The sequence below is a fragment of the Sylvia atricapilla genome, chromosome 22, assembly GCF_009819655.1.
Source record: "Sylvia atricapilla isolate bSylAtr1 chromosome 22, bSylAtr1.pri, whole genome shotgun sequence".
Taxonomy (NCBI): Eukaryota; Metazoa; Chordata; class Aves; order Passeriformes; family Sylviidae; genus Sylvia; species Sylvia atricapilla.
In genome coordinates, this window is record NC_089161.1 from 5,914,432 (window position 1) to 5,937,172 (window position 22,741).

The following is a 22,741-nucleotide window of genomic DNA, read 5'->3' on the forward strand; positions in this document are numbered from 1 at the left end:
TTTCTCAGCTCCATCTCTGCCTCAGAGAATGATCAATTCTCCTGGTTTTTAAAATCCTGGATCCATCAGTTTACCAAATGCTGTGCAATCCAGGGTCTTCAAAACACAACTCCCCAAAACCTGAAGGAGGCTCCTTATCTGCCCTGAAACCCAGACCTAAACTCACACACTAAATCATGATGGGGTTTTTTGGGGGGTATTTTACTGAACAGCCACACAGTGCTCCAACCAGCTGGGGTGGCCCCAGGGAAACTCACCAAGAACCCGACCCAAAACAGAGGACTCACACTGGGAAGAGCAGGCAGTGATTTACTGGGACAACAACACACGTGCAACAACAGAGAACACGACTGTGCCAAGGCACCCAGCTGGCAAACCTGCAGCACCACTGAGCATTGCCACACTGGGGACCTGGAGAGGTGACACCAGAGCAGAGACCAGAGGGATGTCTACAGCTCTGGGAGCCTCAGAGAGGTGACATCGAAGCAGAGACTGCAGGGATGCTTGAGGTTCTGACACTGAGAGCAGAAACCAGAGGGAAACTCCTGGAGACCCGAGAGGTAAAACCAGAGCAGAGACAAGAAGGATGATCCTGGGGACCCCAGAGAGACCACACTGAGAGCAGAGACCAGAGGGACACTCATGGTCCTGGGGACCTTGGCGAGGTGACACCGGTGCTCATGGTCCCCAGCACTGGTTTCCCTCCTGTGTCACCCCAGACACACAGACACAAGACAGAAGCCTGCTGGGACAGGCAAGGCTGCTACATGCCAAGGGAGGGAGCAAAAGGCAGCAGGTTCCAGATGGGCTCCACAGGCATCGCAGCACTGGAGACAGTGGCAGCATCTCCCTCCGTAGGCACTTGATCCTTCAATCTCGGGCACCCTGGCCCTGCCTGTGAAGCTCCAAAGGCACACGTTGGCTGCAAGGGGTCTCACAAACTCCTGCTGGGATTGCAGAGGGCCTGAGGGAGCCCAGCACCGTGTGGACATGATGGGGTTTGGTCCCAGCCTCCAGCTGGCCTGGCTTGTCTGCACGTGGCTGGGCTCGATCCACCTGGCTGTGACAGCGGGGCTGCTCTTCACATGGTCACTCCCAGCCCAGATTCCCTTTGATCCAGGAGATGAGCAGGTTGTCTGAGCCTTGCCTTCTCTGAAAGCCATCTCAGGAGCCAGGCAGGAGCCTCAGGAAAGCAGGGGTTTAGGGCTGAGAGGCTGCAGTGGGGGCTTGGCAGTGATTCAGGGCTGGGAAGAGGCATCTAAGCCAGGACAGGGCAAGTGGATCAGGCCACAGGATCTGCTCTAGAAACTGGGCAGGGACCAGAAGAAACCAGGATCAGAGGGAGCTGCTGTAGCTGGAAGTGCTGCTCCAGTTGAAAATAAAAAGCATCTGCTGCAGGCAGTGGTAGGTTCCCTTCCAGGCCAAAATCCCGACTGCTGAGTGCAGGATTTTGGCCAGGCTGCTGTTTGCAGCGTTTGCTCTAATAAGCACACACAGCCCTGCAGCAGAGGACTTCAGCTTCTTCTTGGAGGCATTTCCTTAAGGATGGATCCCCGCTCCTGTGCCCTCACTAATCTGCCCAAGCCTCCCTCCTCCTCTCTTACACGCTGCCTGGGTTGTAGCACAGCAGGTTGAACTCCAGGTTCTCATCCCAGTGACGGAGCAGCACAAAGAGCTGCTGGGCTGCAGCTTTCACCGCGGCCAGGCTGGATCCCTGCGGGAAGCGCTGCCTGCTCAGCCACAGGCTGGCTTTGGCAGCCACCAGCTCCCACTCGATGAAGTAGGAAGCCGAGCTGTGCTCCAGCCAGGCCAGGGCCACCGCCGTGGCCCACAGCATCCCCTCGGGCTCTGTCTGCTGCTGCAGCTCCACGGCGGAGAGCAAAGCCCGGAGCTCGGAGCCGTCGGTGTCCCAGCCCCGCCCGCTGTCAGCCCGGCACCGGGCGGGGGAGGAGAAGCTGCGGCCGGCGATGGCCGGGGACAGCGGCTCCCGCTGGGCTCTCAGGGCTCGGGAGATGCTCTCGGCTGCGCTGCCAGACAGGTGCCGAAGGCGGCCGGTGTCCTCCAGCGCTGCTCCCTGAGCCGTGTCCCCGGGGCTGGGACCCTTCCCCTGCCCACTGGGGACCAGCAGCTGCTGGCTGGAGTTCAGCCCTTTGTGCTCCGAGGAGGAGCTGCTCTTGGTGCTGCAGGAGCCGGAGGGGCTGAGGGACAGGCGGTGGCAGGCGAAGGGCGATGTCCACTTCAGCTTCTCCATGGGGATGTTGACGGCGTCACAGAAGGCTGAATTCAGGAGGAAGGCACCGCAGGCCAGCTGCAGGGACACCTGCAAGGGATGGCGGGCACAAAGGGAAGCTCTGGCACACCAACCACTTGTGGGTAGCTCAGGAAAAAGGCATGTATGGATGAAACAGCTCTGCATCTCTAAGCAGGTGACTGGACATGATTGTCAGAGACAGCAGGAGGAAGATTTGGGAGGATCCTCCTCTGCTCCTCTTTCCTCTTCCCCTGCAGTGACTACACAACCCCCAACAAAATCCAGGGGGGAGCTGCTTACCAGGGGGAGGTAGTCCATACTCTCATTGTCACCCTCAGAGGTGGCCTCACTCCCTCTGCTTGGAGATTTACTCATGAAGCCTTTGGCAGCTCGAAGCAGCAGCATGGTTTTACTGAGGGTCAGCCTGTGAAAGGATGAAAAGGTGTCCATGACCTCTGTGCTCATCCTGACAACCACCCTCCCCTCTAAAACCATCTCTGCTCCTGGCACCACACTTAGTCCCAGCACCTATCCTTGGGGGTCTCTCCTCTCCCCCTGGTTGTGTTCACATCAGACCCATGCAGCTGAAAGGCACCTGCTGAGGGCAGAAGAAGGTGGAGCTGGCTCATACCTGGCAGCAAAGAGCCTCTCAATGGATTTTTGGGCTTCTGCAGAGGAAGCACACAGGCTGTGGAGCGGCCCTGGGGAGAAACACAGTGCTGGAGTTACAAGGCTCTACAGGGGAGCAAAAGGGAGCAGAGTCAAGGTCCTGGGACATGGGACTGTTTGGCTGCTGAATCTTTGGCAAAACCCTTCCTCTCCGCTTGCCTCATTTTTCCTACATGGATAATAAAATTCCCATACCTCTTAAAAATGAACCTGGGGGAGATTTATGCCAAAAGCCACATCAGGTTCCACCCTTTGCACCTCAGAATGAGTCAGGCTCTGTTCTCATGAGCCTAGTTTAAGTCATAAATTTTATAAATTTTCCCAAAACTCAGCAGAAGCCCCAACCACGGACTCAATGGAGCTGCAGCAAGTGCCAGCAGCTCTTTCCCTACCTTCAGGGACATGGAAGTGCTCCCAGGCAGATGAGGACGGGGTGCTGGAGGGTGAGGGGCTGCTCTCAGCATCTGCAACCAAGGAATCACATCAGCAACAGCACCCATCCAAAAGCAGCACCTTCCCTGCCATGGCACGATGGGGTTAATGAGCCTCTTCGGGGCTCTGTTAATTCAGCTCCGGCTCTGACAGTGCCAGACAAGGTCCAATCCAACTCGTCTTCATTAGTGGAGGATTTGGTGACAAGTGAGTGTCTCACATCCCCCCTGCCTCTAATTACACCCGTTTCATCCTCCGTGTTATCCGCGGTACAGCTGCCAATTAACTCCGAGCATTGTCAGCAGCACGACCTGAGATTTCAGGGTTTGGGGGAAATCTGAAGCTTCCTCGCCATTTAAGGAGATGAGCCCCAGCCTGACATGTGTCTGGTGAGCACCATATACATAGGGGAAGGCAGAATTGAAGAAGACCAGAGAAGGTGTCCCAAAGCACAGAGATCTCTAACACCAGGAGGGAGATAAACCCCCAGGGAATCTTACTCATGCTGTAAAATCCATAGTCTCCATTCTGGCCACACGCTGACTGAGAACGTCCAGGGGAACAGCCATGGTGCCTTCTGTTTCCTGAACTCTTCTGTTTCCTCTGGTTGCCTTGCTTGGATGTTGCCCCTTGGCACGAGAGAAGAGAATGGCCAGTGTTAGAGAGGGGCTGGCACAGCCACGATGGCAATCAAACCACAGAACGAGCTTGGTCAGGAACTGGAGTGTCAGGACAAGGGGGAATGGCTTCAAACTGGAAGGGAGTAGGTTTAGATGGGCTATTGGAAAGAAATTCCTCAATATGAGGGTGGGGAGGCCCTGGCACAGGTTGCCCAGAGAAGCTGTGGCTGCTCCCTCCCTGGAAGTATCCAAGGCCAGGTCGGACATGGCTTGGAGCAGCCTGGGATAGTGCAGGTGGTGGCAGGGGATGGAATGGGATGAGCTTTAAGGTCTCTTCCAACCCAAAACATTATGTGATTCTATGGTCATCTCTGGGCATCCAGACCTCAGAGGAGACCTTTTCCCTGGCCATGGGAAGAGGTTCTTGCCACCAAGAGCTTGGCCATGGCCTTGGGTATGGGTCTGGTGCCAAACTGTGCTGTGGCTTCATAGGGTTTGCCCTGAGAGAAGTTTCCCAGTGACATTTTCCCTGGCAGGACAAGGTCCCACACGTGTGCCAGCCCCAGGTTACCTGTGTGGGTGTACTGGACCAGGGTGGGCAGGTAGGAGCTGGTGCTCAGGTCCACGGGCACGAATGCTGTGTACTTGCTGATGACATTACAGGCCTTGCTGGTGTGGACAGCGCTGAGCTGGAACCGTCGCCCAGACCCTGCCACAGGAGGGACAGTGGGCTCAGAGCCCATGGCCCCCGTGGGCTCCCCCACCCCTCACACCCAGCTCCCAGGCCCACCTCCATGCTTGGGGAGCCATGCCCAGCAGGGGCTGTATCCCTGCATCCCTCTCAACTCTGCCTACTGCTCCTCCTGCTCTTATTTTACAAGCCCAGATGCACTTCAAGGAGGACAGGGTTGACAGGGCCCAGGGACATGTGTGGCCCAGGGCAGTGATGTGTGGCTGCTGCTGGAGTTGGATGCCATTTCCCAGCTCCAAGTGACCAACTCCTCAAAAACAACTGTGTTACCTCATGCATGAAGCAGAGGAATCACAGAATCGTGGAACATCCTGAGTCAGAAGGGACCCTCAAGGATCATCAAGTCCAACCCCTGCTCCTGAGGAGTGGGAAGGAACATGAGCTTGGGAATGATCATGTGTAGCAAGGCTGCAGAAGCAGAAGAGCACAAGGCAGCTGAAGGGGGCTGTTATTTGGGAGCTGTGTGAGACATTCCCTAATATTTCACCACCAGCAGCTTTTGTTTTCACTCCAGAGGCTGCTGAGACTGCTGGAAAGCCTTCCCGAGGCTGGGCAGGGTCTGCCTGCAGCCAGCTGTGCATTACCATGCTCGATTTCACACTCCCTCTCAGCGAGCTGCTCGAAATCCTGGATGAGTGACTTGGCTGCCAGGTGGTGGAAGGTCTCACTCCACAGGTCTGTGTCACCATCCTCCTGGCTCTCCCGCTCCTGGAACAGAGGGTGGATATCAAACGTGACTTCCCACTGCACGGGCTCGTTGTTCCTCAGCCCCTTCACCACCGCCTTGCAGAGGGTCCTGGGGGGGCGTGGGGAGCCGCAGGCAGCGCCGAGATCCGGGTCCTGGGGCTCCCAGTCGGAGGAGGTCTCTGTCTCAAAGGTGAGGGATGGATGCTGGGCAGACTCTGCAGAGAGGGGAGAGGAGGATGGTTAATCACCTCCCTGGGAGCTGAATTCCCCACCGGCACCACAAAACCATAATTAATCCTTCCCGATTGTCACACACAGTGGTACGGCGTGCGACGCAATGCCACCAGCCCCCGGCACGGACCGGCGAGGTGCCCACGCCTGCCCCTCTCCCAGTTACCCAGATCCCCGGGGCTCCGGCTGTCTGACGAGGAGCGCAGGCTCGAGATGGCACCGAGTGCTTCCAAGGCCCTTGCCGGGGCTTCCTGCAGCCCGTCCGGCAGTGCCGGGGCGCTGGCGTCGTGGCAGAAGGACACACAGCTGCGCTGGAGCAGGGCGGGGCGCCGGGCGCCTGCACCGCGGATCCTGGAGGCAGAGCCGTGCGGGATGGCCGGGAGGGGCTGTGGGCAGAGCAGATGTTAGGGCTGGATCCGCAGCCGATGGCACAGACCTGCTCTGGGCCCTCTGATCCTGTCTTCTCTCTGCTCAGACTTGCTCTGTCCCCTCTGATTCCGTCTGCTCCATGCATGGACCTGCTCTGTCCCCTCTGATCCAGTCTGCTCCATGCACGGACCTGCTCTGTCCCCTCTGATCCCATCTGCTCCATGCATGGACCTGCTCTGTCCCCTCTGATCCCCTCTGCTCCATGCATGGACCTGCTCTGTCCCCTCTGATCCCATCTGCTCCATGCATGGACCTGCTCTGTGCCCTCTGATCCCCTCTGCTCCACGCATGGACCTGCTCTGTTCCCTCTGATCCCGTCAGCTCCATGCATGGACCTGCTCTGTGCCCTCTGATCCCCTCTGCTCCACGCATGGACCTGCTCTGTCCCCTCTGATCCCATCTGCTCCATGCATGGACCTGCTCTGTGCCCTCTGATCCCCTCTGCTCCATGCATGGACCTGCTCTGTCCCCTCTGATCCCATCTGCTCCACGCATGGACCTGCTCTGTCCCCTCTGATCCCATCTGCTCCATGCATGGACCTGCTCTGTCCCCTCTGATCCCATCTGCTCCAAGTCTGACCCCAGTGAGGGATGGAATCACACAGGTCCTTCCCTCTGCCCGTTCCCAGCTGGGATCTGTGCCCAGACAAAGCCCTCCAATAAATCTCGGGGTGTCCCCAAGGGACCCTGGCCCGAGGGGCTCCTTCCCCAGACATACAGAAGGTGAAATATGAGTTTCATCCCTCCAGACATTTTAATGACTTCACTTGGGAACCAAAGAAAAGAAGAGAGACAGAAAGATCAAGGACCAGTTGCTTAGTAACGAAAGGAGAGAGGCGCAGGGGATGGGAGAAAGGAATTTTTATCTTTTTATCTTTTTATCTTTTATTAAAAAAAAAAAAAAGTACTGTTTCTCCACTTTCAGGAGACATGAATCTCCCACTCCAGCACCTCTGGTCCCACATCCCACACAGATACTCCCCTCTGCAAGGTCTGGGTTTTATCCCTGTCCCCAGGGTGTGGGAAGATCTGTGTAAAACAGACAGACTGTATTCTTAGGACATCACTAGCAAGGAACAGAGGTGGTATAAAGTGGTGGATGGAAGAATACTTTCTCTGACAGATAGACAAGGATATGACCTCCACCACCTAAATTTTGTTGTTCTATGACACCACCAGCAAAACTGGGAGCCAGGCAGCTCCAGATGTGATTTACCAAGCTAATATTGACACATCCTGCCAGACCCTTTCTGTTCCAAACCTGCTCCTTCTCCTGCCCGAGCTCTCCTCCCAGCCAGAGGAAGCCAGCTGGGAATGGAGCTGGGGGTTTAAGCTGCCTGTGGCTGGCATTGACCTTTCCTTCCCAGCATGGCAAGCGTGGAGATGAGCTGAAGGGTTGGCTTCACACCCCTGAAAATGTCAAGCCCTGGCAGCAGGACTGGGAGCTGGGAGAGCTGCTGGGAGCCCTGGCAGCAGGAGGGATAGCAAAACCAGGCTGCATTTAATTAAGAGCAGGCTGCATGCTGTTAACCATTTACTGCCCTCCAGAAGGGAGTCAGTTCCACCCCTGCCTGCATGCCAAGTGCAGGGGAATGCTCTGGGGACCTTCCCAATACATGGAGTGTTGCCAGTACCCCTAAAACCTGCTTGTTCTTGGTCACTGATGCTGTTCACCTCCTCACTGCTGTAACCTGAGGGTAGAGGTCTCATCCCTCCTTGCGGAGCCCTGGCCCTGCTTTCCCTTTTGCCCCTTCATCTCCCCTCCCACCCCTCACCCGGTGATCTCTAACCCACAGCAGAGGGGAGATGAAAGTCCCCAACATCCCGCTCCAAGTTTCCATGGGAACACAAGTGCTGCTGGTCCTCCCAGCCCTGCAGATGCTGATTGCAGAGCAGAGCATCCCTGCGATGCCAAAGATGAGAGAAAACTATCCCTATCCTTCCCACAGATCAGCTGAAAAATCTGCCCAAATTCCACCTGCTGCAGGCAGGGGACAAAACCCTGTGCAGCAGATGTTCAGCACACAGGTTCACATCCCATCCCAATGCTGTGTAAGGCTGTGGATCCAGCTGGGAATCTGCTTTGGCACTGAATTCCTTTTTCATCCCAAGCACAGAAATGCCACAGCCACGGGGAGAGTTTGAATCCTAAATTGCAGGGAGATAAGAAGGACCAGAGGAGCAGCAAGGTGAAGCACAGACCACTAAAAGGAAGGGGAGCAGGGAAAAAGGAGGCTCCCATGGAGAGGAATCACTATGGGGTATCAGGATGGCACTCTGCTCCCAGCTTGGCTCGTTTCCCCAGCGTTTGTGATGTGCTGCAGAGCTATATCTATTTTCTAAATGTATTATCTATATCTATTATCTATATCTATTATCTATATCTATTATCTATTTCAATATTTTAGGACTAGTGTGAGCCAGGCCCTTGCCCTCAGGCTCTTATCCACCTCATATTTTCCTGCTTCTCCTTGCTGCCTTCCACCTGCAAGACAAAGCCTCTGGGAGGATCACCTACCTGGAAGTCCACCTGCCAGGGCTCGGGGCTGACCTGCTGCAGGTCCTGCAGGTGGGTTTTCCTGAGGGGGTTTTTCACCAGGGCTGTGCCAGGATCACTGGCTGTGGGCACCTTCCTGCGAGGCTCGTGGTCAGAGATTTGGGTTGTGCTGTACGCCCGTCTCCTGGACAGAGCCTTCACATCCATTCCTGAATGGCAGGAGAGAGGATCAGCTCCACCCTGGAGTGGGATCAGCCAGAACCACTCCCCTGGCTCATGGTGAGAAGCAGGGAGCCCTCCCCAGGGTCCTGCCAAAGCTCAAGGGGCCACGCTCAGCCCTGCAAAGTTTTAAGCAAAGCAACGAAACCACAAAAGGAAATAGAAACACTCAAAATTCCTGGGGATGTCAAGAGAGCAGGTTGGGAAGGTTTTGTCTGAGGAGTTTTCAGCCAAAAAAAGCCTGACTGCATTTCCCCAAACCTCCCTGGAGAAGACAAAGGGTTTACTAATGAAATTTAATTAGTGCAGACACGCTCCTGTCAGAGCAAGACTAAAATTTGCCTTGGAAAGACACGATTTCTCATAGCTTTTGACAAGTTTGAGGGGATGCACAGTACAGCTCCTCTTGGAATAAAAGGGAAGAACATCCCATGAGTAACAGAGGTTTCCCCAGCTCCGGGGTGCAACCAGCTGCTTTATGCCACATGCTGCTGACACAAACCCGCAGCCAGGCCATGGTGGGGAGGAGTGACACCCTGGAGAGAAGGCTTTGGATCCATTCCCCCGCTGTCCTGACTGGGAAGCTGCTTTGCAGGTACAGGGATTGTCTAGCAGAGCTACCTATTTGCTCACACCACTCCTCCTCTCACCGCTTGGGAAGCTTGTAAATAATTATGTGGCTAAAGCTGCTTTGAAAATCTCCAGGGAGCCCAGCTCACCAGGGCTTCCCTTGATTTCCTGACAGGTTTGGATAAAACATCCAAACCAAACAGACTTGCTTAAGCCTCAGGAGATCTGTCATCTCTCCTGCTAACTCCTTCATCTCTTTGCAGCTGGAGACATGTATAAATCAGGCAAAAAAATTGGGGGAGCAGTGACAGGAGCTTGATTGGAGAGACAGAGGCATTACCCCCCCGCATGTAGAGAGGAAAATCTGACCCGTGTCCGTGTCTGACTCTCCCCCAGGATCTCTGCCCACGCCCAGGTGCTCGGGGGAGCGCTCGGCGGGGCAGGAGCCCTCCGAGTCTCTGGAGTGGTTCCAGCTCTCCAAGCCTGCTCCCTCCTCCTGAGAGTGAAAGAAAACAGAGCTACCCGACTCCTGGGAATGCATCATGCTGTAGCGCCGCCTCTTGTCCTGGGGGGAAGCACAGAGAGGGGACAGGTCTCACCACCGTGTCTGTCCACTGGCTCCCAGCTGAGACAGGCTGCACCATCCTTAGCCACTCACTGTCCTCCAAACTCCCCCCATCACCTCCCTTAAGGACACAGGAGACACCTCCCGGACCATGCACAGAGCCAAGACTCTCATGCACACCCCAACACCCCCTGGAACAGCCCCACAGACTCACAGATCTGGGGTTGGAGAGGTATGGGGAGGTGTCACAGATGACACCGTAGCTGACCAGGCGGTCACCAGAGAACAGGCAGCTGGTGCTGACAGGGGACACCAAGACCTCGGTGCTCTCAGGAAAGACCCACTCCACAGACACGTCGCTCAGGACTGGCGCCATCGCCTTCTTCAGTGACCTGATCATCTGCAAAGGGCACAGGGGACAGGGTCAACACCAGCTGGACACGGTGTGAGCCACGTCGCACGTGTCATGTGTCACAGGGAAGGGGAACATTCCTTCAGACAAAGCCATCAGCTAATTCCTGCCCTCTCCTGACAGTCTGCTTCCTCTTAGTCTACTCTGACACCCATCCCAGAACCCCCATCTCCTTGGCACAGTTATACCTGACAGGGCTGGGTTAATGGTTGGTCTTTTCCAACCTAAATGACTCCATGGTTTTTTACCGTGAGCAGATAGTGATGGAGCACAGGGCTGATCTTACACATGCTGCAAGGTGGGAGCTCATGGCCTGAGGGATCTTTCTCTGATATGAGGCAGCTATCCCTTGCTTCCCTCCAGCACTCAGGAAAAGCTGTCAGCCTTCACTGGTCTGAGCCCCAGCCCTGACCCAGCACTCATACACTGATATTTTTGGAACAGCTCGTTGCTGGCACAAGCCACTGCCAGAGATCAGCAATGCTCTGCCAGTTACACATGTGGAGAAGACCAATATCCGTGAATACCTCACGGACAAACCTCCCAGAGAGCCATCTACACGAGCTTCCCTGCATGCCAAGGGAACTGAACACCAGATTTAGAGACAGAACAGCTCAGATATTCCCTATTGTTCCCTGCTTTTTCATGGGCTTGAGAAGACACACCAGGCTGTGTTTTATAAGGCCATTAATTGATGCCTCAGACTGCTGAAGGCACCGAGCTGCACAGCCTGCAAAGCACTTATTAATAGCTCTTATTAAACACCTCTTTCTTCCCTGTCTTTGCTTTTAATTTACATCAGAAATGTTGATGCCGTTTCTGTCTTAGAGAGGTTTTTGTGTGCTCCAGGCTCCTGCAGAGGGTGGAGTTGCTGAACTTCTTCTTGAGAGATCAAGAAGGTAGGAGCTGGCTATTTGGAGATATTTAGGAGCTAAAGCGCCAATTCTCTCTGGGTTTAGTCAAGCAGCAGGTGACAAGCTGGGCTCTGTGCATTCACCAGGGGACAGAGCCATCCCTATGCCGGATTTGAAGCATACGGTTTTACTCTTCAAGGGGAGAGAGGGAATGGAGAGGCTTTAAAGTCAGCTTAATAAGCAAAGCCATCGCAGCGCATTCCTCGCGCTCCAACCCCGAGTCCTTCTCGCCTGAGCAATGCCAGGGCTCAGCCCGACTTCAAAACTAATTGGCTGCTTTGATGCCGGTCCCTCTGCCCTCGCCGTATCGGAGGCAGAGCTGCCTTTGAAGGCAGAGCTGCTGCATCGCGGCCCCCCAGCCCCGGGCGGAGGGGAACACATCTCCCTGCCTCCCTCTCCCTCCGACGGCCGGCCATGGAGAGGCTCTTCCATCCCCTGCCGCTCGCCCAGCTCCTGCGAGGAGGGGTTGGGAAGGCAGGGCCGGGGTGGGGACTGTCCCCGCTGGGAGCCGTGGCCTCCCCTCTCTGAGCCCGAGCATCCTCACAGCCCCACGGGATGGCCCCGGGGAGCGGGGCTGTACCTTGGGCTGCAGCCTCTCGCCCTCCGCCAGGAACTCGGAGATGCCCCTGGACACGGCAGCCAGACCCCGGACCAGCCTCCCGCAGGCGTTTGGCCCGACGCCGAAGCTGTAGCACCTGCAAAGGGACAAGAGAATCAGGGTCCAAAGGAAAAGCCACCCCGCCCCAGCCCCATGGAGCTCACACACTCCCTCAGGCAGAAACTCCCTCTGGCTTCATCCCACTGCTATGTCCCGTGGAATAAAACAGCCTCTCTTTTGGGTGGCAGGAGGGTTGAGAAACCTCCCAGTGCCTAGAGGGGCTCCGAGAGAGATGCAGAAGGACTTTGGCCATGGTCATGGAGTGACAGGATGAGGGGGAATGGCTTCCCACTGCCAGAGGGCAGGGTTAGACTTGATATTGGGAAGAAATTCTTCCCTGTGAGAGAGACCCTGGCACAGGGTGCCCAGGAAAGCTGTGGCTGCCCCTGGGACCCTGACAGTGTCCAAGGCCAGGCTGGAAGGGATTTGGAGCACCCTGGGCTACGGAAGGAGTCCCTACCCACGGCAAGGGGGTGGAATGAGATGGGTTTCAGGGTCCCTTTGAATCCAAACCATTCTGGGGTTCTATGAACCACCAGCCCCCTCCTCTCAGCACACCTCAAACCCCTTGGCCAAAGACCAGCCTTCAGCAGTGACACACAGGGGCTCCCAGCAGGACCTCAAGCCTTCCCCTCCTCTGCAAACACAAACAAGCTGCTTTGCTCTCACTTCAGCTCTTTTCCCTGCTGGCTGTGGTCAATAGCACTAAATATCCAGTAATTATCTTTGCTTGCAATGAAAATAAACGTTTTCTCAAGGAAGGAGGATTGAGCCAGGTGAGACTGCTCCCCCCTGACTCCCAGGTCTGTGAATCAGGGTTTGGTTTGGCTGGAAGTCAAGCTGGAGCCCAGGCAGGGAGGGTAGTGCTAGGTGGGGATGGATGTGCCAGGAAGCCAGGGGGATGGGAATGGGTGGGATATGGCATTTGGGCAGGGCATTGCTGAGAAACAAAGCACCTTCAGCAGCAAACTGCATCTGCACAAGGGGCTTTTCTCTTGGAGGGTTTTAATCTTCAGCTGGCTGCAAATACTAGGCCAGTCTCACACCCCTCCTAAATAAGGCTCTGATCTTCTTTTAAGACCGGCCATGCCCAGGACTCTCCCTTCCAGGGTCACTCCAGACCATGCTCCAGCTCTGATTGCTTTAACCCTCCCCTCCAGCTGGGCAAGAGTGAGGGGTGGGATGGTGGGACGCCCTCTACACGGGGAAACAATCAGACCTCCATGCAATTACAAACCCATAGAGCAGCTTCCCTGATAACCCCAGAGTCTGAGATGGAAGAGGAATCAGGATTTCTTACATTTTTCTCATGTTTTGTGCCCCTTAAAGAGGCAGAGGAGAAATCAGAACAGCCTGTGATCAGGGCTGGGAAGCCGGGCTGGGAACTCATGCACAAATTAACTGCTTTTTACATCGCTCCCTTTCAGCATATTCAATTCCGCACAGCTCCATCCTGGAAGCAGCTGGGGCCAGCCCCAGATGTGCTTGAAAAAAAAAATTAAAAAAAAGCAAGGAAGATTGTTGGCGTGTCAATCTCTCCTAGCAGGAAGCATCAGCCGAGAGCTGTGAAGTTGTCAGCTCAATTATCCTCCTTTTGATTGTTTAAAAAGCATCTGAACTTCTGGGATCCGTTCCAAATCCTTTGAGGTTCTCCCATGGCTCATAGCAGCAATCTCTCCTGCCTCTGTCTCTGAAGTGGGGACGTCTGTGAGATGGAGCTGTGCTCCAGGGGAGGCACATCCCAGCCTGTGCCGGGTTCCTGGCCCTGCAGGGATGAGTCTGTACCTGGTGGAGCAGGAGTGGCCCCGCAGCAGCTCCAGAACCTTCCCGGTGTTGCTGATGGCCCCGCCCGTCAGCAGAAAGAGCAGCCGGGGGTGGCCCCTGTGGATGGGCTGGCGGGTGACCCACTTCAGGGGGGATAAGAGGTTGATGCTGCCCATATCAGCCCGGATCCTCCTGATGCTCTGGCAGGCGATGGCCAGGCTCTCCTGCCCATAGGAACAGTGGAATTATCATCACTAGCACCCTCTAAGCACCAAGGAGAATCATTGGAGGGGCTGAGGGAGTTGAGGCTGCTCATCCTGGTGAAGGGAAGGCTCTGGGAGACCTTAAAGCCCATTCCAGTGCCTAAAGGGGCTCCAAGAGAGCTGGAGAATGACTTTGGACAAGGACCTGGAGTGACAGGACAAGGGGGAATAGCTTTAAGCTGAAAAAGGGCATGGTTAGATTTGGTATTATAGGGACATTATTTTAAGAGTAGGGAGGCCCTGACACAGGGTGCCCAGAGGAGCTGTGGCTGCTCCTGGATCCCTGGAAGAGTCCAAGGCCAGGTTGGATGGGACTTGGAGCACCCAGGGATAGTGGAAGGTGTCCCTGTCCATGGCAGGTAAGATCCCTCCCCACACAAACCAGTCTGTGATTCTATGGACTCTGGGCTCACCCACCTCACAATAGGCCTGGCTGACAGGAAAGAGGGTCTTGAAGGTGGATCCAAACCCAATGATGTTGAAAAGGCACGCTGGCATCAGGCTCTTGAGAAGGACCAACAGGGCATCCTGAGGAGTGGAAAGCAAACAGACATCAGCACACGTGGACTCTCCCTGGCTGCCCCAACTTCACCAGCAAAAGCTCTGCCCAGAGCCCTGAGCCATCCCATCTTATTCCCACCTTCATCTGACAACAAACCAACTGCTTCTTTCCCATGCCTCCATATGACTCTGCTCTTTTCAAAGTCCCTTGATGATATTTGGGACCTGAAGCAGTGAGGAAAATGGGGAGTCTTTAGGAAAAAAAAAAAAAGACAACAAAGAACTGAACAATTTTTTCTGTTTGTTTTTAAGGGATTCAATTTGTGCTGGCAACACAGTGCTGCAGCACAGAGCTGGTGGGTGAGAAGCAGAGTGTGAAATTGAGAAGTGCGACACGCAATGCATCTCAATGCCTAAACTTGCAGAAAATAAACAAACAGCTTAAAGTTACACAAAAGGAAAAGCCTCCCCCATCCCCAATTGTCTTGTATTCATAGCTGGCTTTAATTAAAATAACTGTGAGACAGTTTTAAGCTATTTTCTTTACCAGAGGTGGTTATCTAACGTGCCTATTCCTGGGCTTTACATAAGGCAAGAGCAACTTGAATTGTCACAGCGATTTTGTGGACAGTCCAGGACAGAGCTGGTGATCACAGCAACTGGGCAAGAGCTGTCCTAAGGAGCTCTTGAGCTTATAGGAACAATTATGTGGCAGGAGAGGAGGCCCATTTAAAGCAAAGTGTTTATTTAAAGCAAAATGTAAAGCAAAGTGTTCAGGAGCAGCTCAGTTCTATTTAAATGCTGATCAAGGCAGACTCCTGCCAGTCTGCGGAGGGCAGCAGAAAGCCTCGAGCCAGCCCCTGAAGGAGCTGCCAAGGTCAAACGAGCAAGAAGAGCCTCTTTGGGTTGTCCTACCAGTGGTAAAGACCAAGTGAGCACAGAGGAACACAGTGAACCCCCTGCCTGGGTCCAGCAGGGATGTGGTGCCAGGTCAACCCAGCTCCCAAAGCTTGTAAGACTCAGCAGCAACACAGAGCTGGAGCACTGAAAATCAGTGGAATAATGTACAAGAACAGAGCTGCCCTTTAACAGGCTCTGGAGTACTTGAATCCAAGCTGTTATCTCAAACCTACGAGGATATATTTATACCACTGCTCCCAGATGGCTCCCGGGATGCTGGCTCTTCCAGATCTCAGTGCTGACATCCCATCTTGGAACTCATTACAGGGGAAAAAATACAAATTTCCAAATATTTCTCTTAAAGCACTTCCCAAAATGGGCAACCAATGCCTGCTTGCTGTTTCAGCAAGCAGAACGATTTATTGCTTCTTATGGTAAATATTGATCTTGATCCTGTTGCACTCCATAGCTATATGGCAACTCAATAAGGAGGGATGTTTGCTTCTAGAAAAGTCAATTCCCAGTTATTAGTGCAGTTTTGCCAGTGAGCACTATCACAGCCTGGCTCTTCTCCCTGGCTGCATCAGGGTGGGAAAAGAACTGGCTGCAGGAAATTTAAATCCCTGAATTTTCCACTCCAGCTGCTTTGGACAGGTGCCCTCCTGCTCCATACGGGCCTTTCCAGCCCATCCCTGAGTGCATCCTGAGGCTGCACAGCTCCAAGGTCTGTCCTGCCATGCATCCAGCCAGCTGAGGATGATGCAGAAGGTTCCACCAACCAAAACACACCCAAACCCTCTCAATACAGCCCCTGCTATTAGGTCCCTGGTGTCTGCAAGAGACAAACAAGGACGGGACACTTAAAAGACGGACAGTGGGTTTCTCCCTTGAGGTATCTCCTCCACAGTCTCCCTCAAAATATTTTTTCCTGAAGGGGAACAGCCTTTTTCCTGTTTCTATGGCCCTCCTGTGATGGGGTTTTGATTTCAGGACCTCTCAGGGAAGGGCTCTGATCCCGCAGGTCCCCATCCCCAGGGGACAATCCTGCCTCCACAGAGGCTGCAGATGCTGTGGTGCCCAAACCCAGCCATGCTGGGAGTTGGAAAGCAAAAATCCACCCCGGGACAAGATTCCCAGACTCCTGAAGATGTTGGGGGAAGGGGGTACAACCCCAGAGATATCCTGTTCCCTTTGGGAACAGCCTCCCTCTCCCAGAGGATGTGCTGCAGTGCTCTGCAGGTTCCCCAGCATCCCAGTCCTTGTTGCTGAAGGTGTCTGTCCTTCTTCAGCAGTTCCCATGGAAACTGGAGACAGATGGGAAAAGAGATGTGCTGGAAGATGGACAAGCTCAGGAGTGGGTCCGTGGGAACCTCATGAGGCTCAACAGACCAAGTGCAGAGTCCTGTACCAGGGTTGGCCCTAGGTAAGAACCACATCTGACAGGGGAACCTCAGACCCACAGAATGCCCTAACAATGGGCATTTTTTATCCAGGGGTCTCGACACAACTCCCAAAACCATCCACCAGGCTGCTGGTATTCCTTTATGTTTGGAAAAGGGATTCCTCATGTTTAAACAATTTCTGTGAGTTCAAAGAGGTGCCCATCAACAAAACCTCTCCTAATGCATGGTCAGTACCTTGCCCCCCTTGGAGCTCCCCGGAGGTTTCCTCCTAGGCAGCCATCACCCAAAGCCCTCCTGGAGACAGGGAGAACTGGAAAAGGGATGCACAAAACATGCCAGCAAGAGAGGGAAAGAACAGAATTTTGCATTTTATGTGCTGATAGGAAGAAGGGGAAGAGAACGGGGAGAGTCTCCTTTGTTACAGGTACTGAACAAGCACCATGGTTGAGATGACTAAAATACAGCCTATAATTACCCCCCATCCCCTGATAATGAACACTTATGCTCTCAGCACTCCCAATGCTCCCTTTCATTCATGCCTGTTGACAGGCAGGTGCTTCTCCTCCTGCAGGTACCTTGGCACGGCTGATGTTCACACTGCTCATGCTCCTGCTGCAGTCCACCAGGAAGATGAACTCTCCCTGGGCTTTCCGAAGGCCTGGCTGCACAGCCCTCAAGTCAGGGCAGAAGTTGAGCATGACAACAGCATGGTGGGGGATGTCCTTGTTCAGCCTCTTCCTGATGATTTCCATCTGAAAGAAAGCAGGAGAGAGCTCCAGAGGTTGATTTTGCCAACCTGTTTCAACTCGAGTGGAATAAGATCAGGGCTAAAAATGTGAGTTCATGGCCTTTTGTGGGTCAGAATCTGTTTTTTCTGGCCCCAGATGTGACAACACCACGGTGGGCCAATGTCCAGGCATCCTGTTCTATCCATACCCACAGTATTCACCATCCCTGCAAGTGTCCAAGGCCAGGCTGGAAGGGGCATGGAGCAAGCTGGGATAGGGAGAGGTGCCCCTGCCCAAGGGAGGGGTGAGAGAAGATAAGCCTTAAGATCCTTTCCACCACACCATTCTGGGATTATATGGAGCAACTGCACTCTCAGATAAAAGCCTGGAGAAAAATCAAAACACCTGGCCCTACCCAGCGCCTTGCAAAACTGATTCTCCAAACATTTCATTATTCTTCCAAAAAACCTGGTTCATTAGCACAGCTTAGCACCCCACCGAGGCACACCACAAGTTTTCTCCATGGTCACTCACTAATGAAGTGTGAGATGCAGCCCTTGATCTGCTGCATTCAGCATTCCAATTCATTCCTGCCACCTCTGGTTTGCTGGTTTGTTCTGCCCATTCCTTTTATCACTTTTCTTTGTAGGGACTGAAAGGCTTTGGAAAGCTGAACCAGCCACGGTTCGATAGGAACCTTCACGATCTTTCCACTGCACACAGCTCCAATGGCTCTCTGCATTTTCTCTCCTTCTATTTCAAGTATTCATTACAAATGGGATAAAATTAAACTGGCAAAAACCTCTTGTGATGGGTTTATAATGTGCTGTTACGTGTGTATCAAGCAGTAACGGGTTTACGGCCTCAGCTGCTTTGGAGGGAGCGCCAGGACCCCTCATCACCCAGGCCATGGCTTTTCATCCCTGAGTCTGAGTGTGGAAACAACTCCTCAACAGCGGCTCGATCCTCAAGGGCTTTGTTTGCCTCTTTTCTCCTCTTTCTGCCTGCTTTTCTTGTTGGTTTCACAGTGACTAAACCAGACCCCAGATAACTGGGCTTGTTTTCTCCAGCCATGAGTCACATTCCTCATTCTTCAGTCTATGAGCTGAGAGCCACCCTTAGTTTTCTGAAACTTCTGAACTCTCTGTGGCTCAACACACACGCACAAAAACACACACACCAGCTCTGCTTTCAGCTCCTCTGCCTGAGTGCTGCTTCTCTGACCCAGTGAAAAATCAGGTCCCACTCATAGGAATGAGCCAAGCTCCCACTCATCCTCCTGCCTTTCCTTTCTATGCTATGGGGTGTCAATTAATCAGCTGTTGAGAAATCAAAGGGCTTTTTCCATTTACATTTCCCTCCAGCCACATGACAATATTTTCTTTAACAACTTCTCCAGTTTATCATATTTCAGACTAGAGTGTTCCTAGCTACCTCTGTACAAATACTGAACCGTGGCCCTGGACCTACCCACAGAACTCCCTGGAATGCTCTTGGGTACCCATGACATAAATCTCCTGTGTGATCAGAGTGAGGCCATATTTTGGGATTTCTGACTGACTGCAGGGAATTTCACAGGCAAATCTTCAGTAAACAGCTTCAGAGGGGCCAGGTCAGCCAGAAAAGAAAACACCTCCTCACCTCCCTTCCGTTCCCCTTCACCCATTATCCAATTACAGTAAACTAATCAGATTTTGTCGAGGAAAGTTGATTCCAGTGTGCATCCATCCCCATCAACCTGCAGCTGACAGCATCCAAGCCTTTTGCATAACAAACTGAGGGAGGAGAATTAATTATTATTTACTGCTGAAATTTCTGGGCTAATTTAATTTAAGCCAAGAAGCGGCCAGTGTCCTGCTCTGAGCACCAGCGATTCCTGCCTGTCATCTACCCCAGGTATTCCAGACATTTTCTCTGCTCCCTGCAGTTGTTTCCCAGTTCTCCTGGGGCACAGGTGGCTTTCCTGCGGGGAAATGTCTCCAGAATGATCCCTCCTTAGATAATTTGACATGCTAAAGATGCAGAAATAATTAGGGAGCCATCTGAGGCATAGTGTGGGAGTTTCATCTCGTTCCACCTGCCACACACTGAACACAATTAGAGGAGACGCCTGCAGAGCCCCAGCCCTGTGAGGGAGAGCGGTGGGCAAAGGGAAGGGAGGAGAGGAGGATTGACAAGTCTCTGGTGAAAGGAGAAATCTCAGCAGCACGGGGAGGCACCCCTGCAGCGGGTCTGGGATGTCTGCCAAGAGGGACCCAGGATCAGAGAGGTGGAGAAGGAGTTTAGGGGAAAATGAGCACCCCTGTGCACACAGGAGAACCCTGGTTGTGTAAAACAGGAGGTGACACCGTCAGCCCCAGCTGTGGCCACACAAGCACAGCCTGTCCCATGGGGGAAGATGTCCACCCTGGAAATCCAGAGGGCTCTGAGCTGTCTGCTCCTCTCTGCTGATCCCAGACACGCCGAAGTGCTGGGCTGTCACTCATTCCTTCAGAACTGCTGGAAAACGAGGCACAAATCCCAGCACAGATATTTTTCTCTTTGCTGCTCAGCAGAACAAAGAGAAGTCTCTCCTACCTTGTCTTCAGTTCAGCTCATTATTCCCAGGAAAATCACTTCTTTCGCTCTGACAGCTACCCAGAAACAGTAAACATTTACTGAGCAATTAAAAGAATATTTTATTCTATGTCATTGCAATAATTATAATACCCTTAATGCTATCACAATGCACCTCTCTAATTATGCTATGCTAGACTAGCACTAATTATACACACAATAACCATCTCAGAGCTCCTTCCCCTCTCAGTTTACCAGCAGCACTGCTGAATTTTCCCCTCTTCCTCCACACAAGCCCCTCTCTGACAGAGGATGCTGCAGGTCTCATTGAGACAGTGTAATATCTGATGCTGGAGACATAGAATCATCTTGTAGCTCAGCTCCAGTCCATGCAAAGCCTCAGCTAACACCTGCAGCTTGTGTTTCTCACCTTTTTCTTGGCACTGGGATCTTTCTTAGTGCCTTTAATGAAATCATTCTTCCCCTTCAGGTGTTGCTCGTACTCTGCAGGGGTCATGTCACCCTCTTCCATTAAGACGTGGGGCATGTGGGGCTCTGGAAATGCAGAGAATTGTGTGAAGGACAGCCATGGTTACACTTTGGGTGTGGCAGAGATGCAGGGAAAACAGCAGGATCTGTGAGCTTAGGGAGCTCAGAAAACTGAGATGGGCCAGGATAACCTCCTGGGAAGCCTAACCATGGCAATATTTGCAAAACTAGTGCTAATCCATCTGTCTCCAGAGCTACAGATGAGGATCTGAGGAAGGGGCAAGACCAGCAAAGGAGAAGCAGAGCCCACCTACCACTTGGATGGATGAGGATCTCCACGGGTCTGTCAAAGGTGTGTTTGTTGGCCAGCGTGATCACGATGCTCCTGGCAGAGCGAGCCGAGGGGTCGGCGTCTGCTCGGATCTCGTGTGTGGGGCTCTCAACTCCTGCCCGGGGAAACCGAGGTGTCAGTAGGCATTGAGGATGGGGGGAGACCAGGGAGAAGAGATGACGAGGTGGGAGAGGACAGAAACCCACGTTAGCATCAACCTTGTACTGGTAAATCCACCCCAGCACAGTTACGCTGCCAACACAGATTTACATTGAGGAGAAGGAGTGTGGATATTGCCTTGGGGAGGTGATAAATCAGCCTTGCGTAGCAGGACAGCCCCAGTGCTCCTACCTGCCAGCAAACACGGCCCACGGATCTCCAGGTGGAAGCTGAACTCGTACTCAAAGGGGTTGGTAGCCTCACTGTCCAGCAGCTGAGCCAGGCAGAACCTGCTCCCTTGCTCCAGGCTTCCCGATCCACAGAGGGGTTTGTCCCTGCCCGTGAGATAAATGCCAGTAAACCCTGTGAACATGTTCTACCCCCCCCAGGAACTGCAGATCTGCTAGAGGTAAAGCCTGAAGCCACTCTCCAGGCACCTGCAGCTCCTGTTCTGCCAGCCCTGCATTCACCAGGATCAACCCCAGACAGAGCCCACCCCGTGGTTTCCCATACATTTGGAGCTGGTGGCTGGAAAAGCTGCTGGCACTCTCCAGGCTGGGCTGGGGAACCCTGGGGACACACACAGCTGGCAGAAGGACCCTCACCACCCCGCTGGGCAGTGTCTGCAGCTCAGAGGAGGTGCTGATGAAGATGGAGACACTTTCCAGGGGAGGAATCATGCCCAGGTTGGCCACAAAAACGATCCTCTCCAGGTCTTCATCCATCATAATCCTTCCTGCACAGAGATTGGACCATGCCAGGTATTGCAATCATGGAAAATGCTCCTTTCCAGGCCTCCCACAACCCCCCAGCCCTGGATCAAACACCCAAAGCCGCCCCCACTGCACACATCAGCTTTCTCTAAAGAGCCCCAGCTTCCACATCACTCCTCTGGCTGCCCAGAAGCAGCAGTGCTTTCCAAGATGGATAAGACTGACACTTTTGGCACAAGCACCACAACCCCTCAGCCTCCTAAAAGGAGCCCCTGTGGTACTGGTTACAGCCAGCCATCCTCTGTAACCTCCCCACTCCCCTTCCCCACCTTTTCTCCCCACATTCCCTAAAACACCCTCAACCCCCTCACCACTTCCATCCCCAGCTCTTCCAGGAGGGAGGCTGCAGCTGTCAAAGTAGGTGTCATCTATCTTGGCTTTGTCTTTGATCTGCACTGTCACGGTGCGCCGGGACATGGCCGCCTCGAAGCCCACGACAGTAGCTCCCTCATCCAAGGGGTACACAAAGAGACCTGCCAGGCAGGAGAGGTGTTAGCAACACCCACCTCTCCCCTGGACCCACCAGCCAGATCCCTCTTGGCACTTCCCAAGTGGGGAAAAAATCCCACTTGTGGGATTTTTCACATCTAAAAAGTTGGACACAATACACTTGGTTGTGCTTCCCACCAACATCTAAAGGTTGAAGGAATGCACAGAAACCCAGCACTGCCATATCCTGACTTTAAAGTTCCCATTCCAAGCTTCACTCCTTAAAACTTGCCTTCCAAAGCCTGGGGGTCTGGGTTGTGGTAGGTGAGCAGGGCTGTCATCCCAAAGGCATAGCCGCTGACACAGGATGTCACCTCAGACGCAATGAGGGGCAGCTGGGAGAGGGTCACCCGGTTAATCAGCCCTGGCATCTTCCTGGGGGCCTCTGGGGGATGGTGGGAAGCTGGAGAGAAAAAGGTGAGAATGGATGTAGAGCCTCAAGTGCCCAAAATGATTGCATGGCTCTGAGGACAGAAAGAT

At 53.6% G+C, this 22,741-nt stretch overlaps 1 protein-coding gene across 1 annotated transcript; it reads right to left on the reverse strand.

Moving 5' to 3' along the window:
- Positions 1–680: 680 nt before the first annotated feature.
- On the reverse strand, positions 681–22,664 carry VWA5B1 (von Willebrand factor A domain containing 5B1). Its single transcript, XM_066334387.1, has 21 exons — positions 22,494–22,664; positions 22,084–22,245; positions 21,513–21,735; positions 21,192–21,334; positions 20,824–20,955; positions 20,451–20,575; positions 17,312–17,488; positions 14,350–14,460; positions 13,691–13,893; positions 11,828–11,942; positions 10,136–10,321; positions 9,726–9,921; positions 8,589–8,776; positions 5,808–6,027; positions 5,308–5,625; positions 4,544–4,681; positions 3,853–3,981; positions 3,313–3,384; positions 2,883–2,952; positions 2,552–2,675; positions 681–2,320 (listed from the first exon to the last, which is right to left on the reverse strand). The coding sequence occupies exons 1-21, from the start codon at positions 22,630–22,632 to the stop codon at positions 1,601–1,603; spliced, it is 3,891 nt and encodes a 1,296-aa protein (XP_066190484.1). The 5' UTR covers positions 22,633–22,664; the 3' UTR covers positions 681–1,600.
- Positions 22,665–22,741: the final 77 nt, after the last annotated feature.

Coding starts and splice junctions, on each gene's coding strand:
- VWA5B1 (XM_066334387.1), bottom strand. CDS start 22,632: ATGCCAGGGCTGATTAACCGGGTGACCCTCTCCCAGCTGCCCCTCATT. Junction 17,489..20,450: donor ATCCCAGTGCCAAGAAAAAG/GTGAGAAACACA, acceptor GCTTTCTTTCAG/ATGGAAATCATCAGGAAGAG. Junction 2,676..2,882: donor GAGAGGCTCTTTGCTGCCAG/GTATGAGCCAGC, acceptor ATCCTTTCACAG/GCTGACCCTCAGTAAAACCA.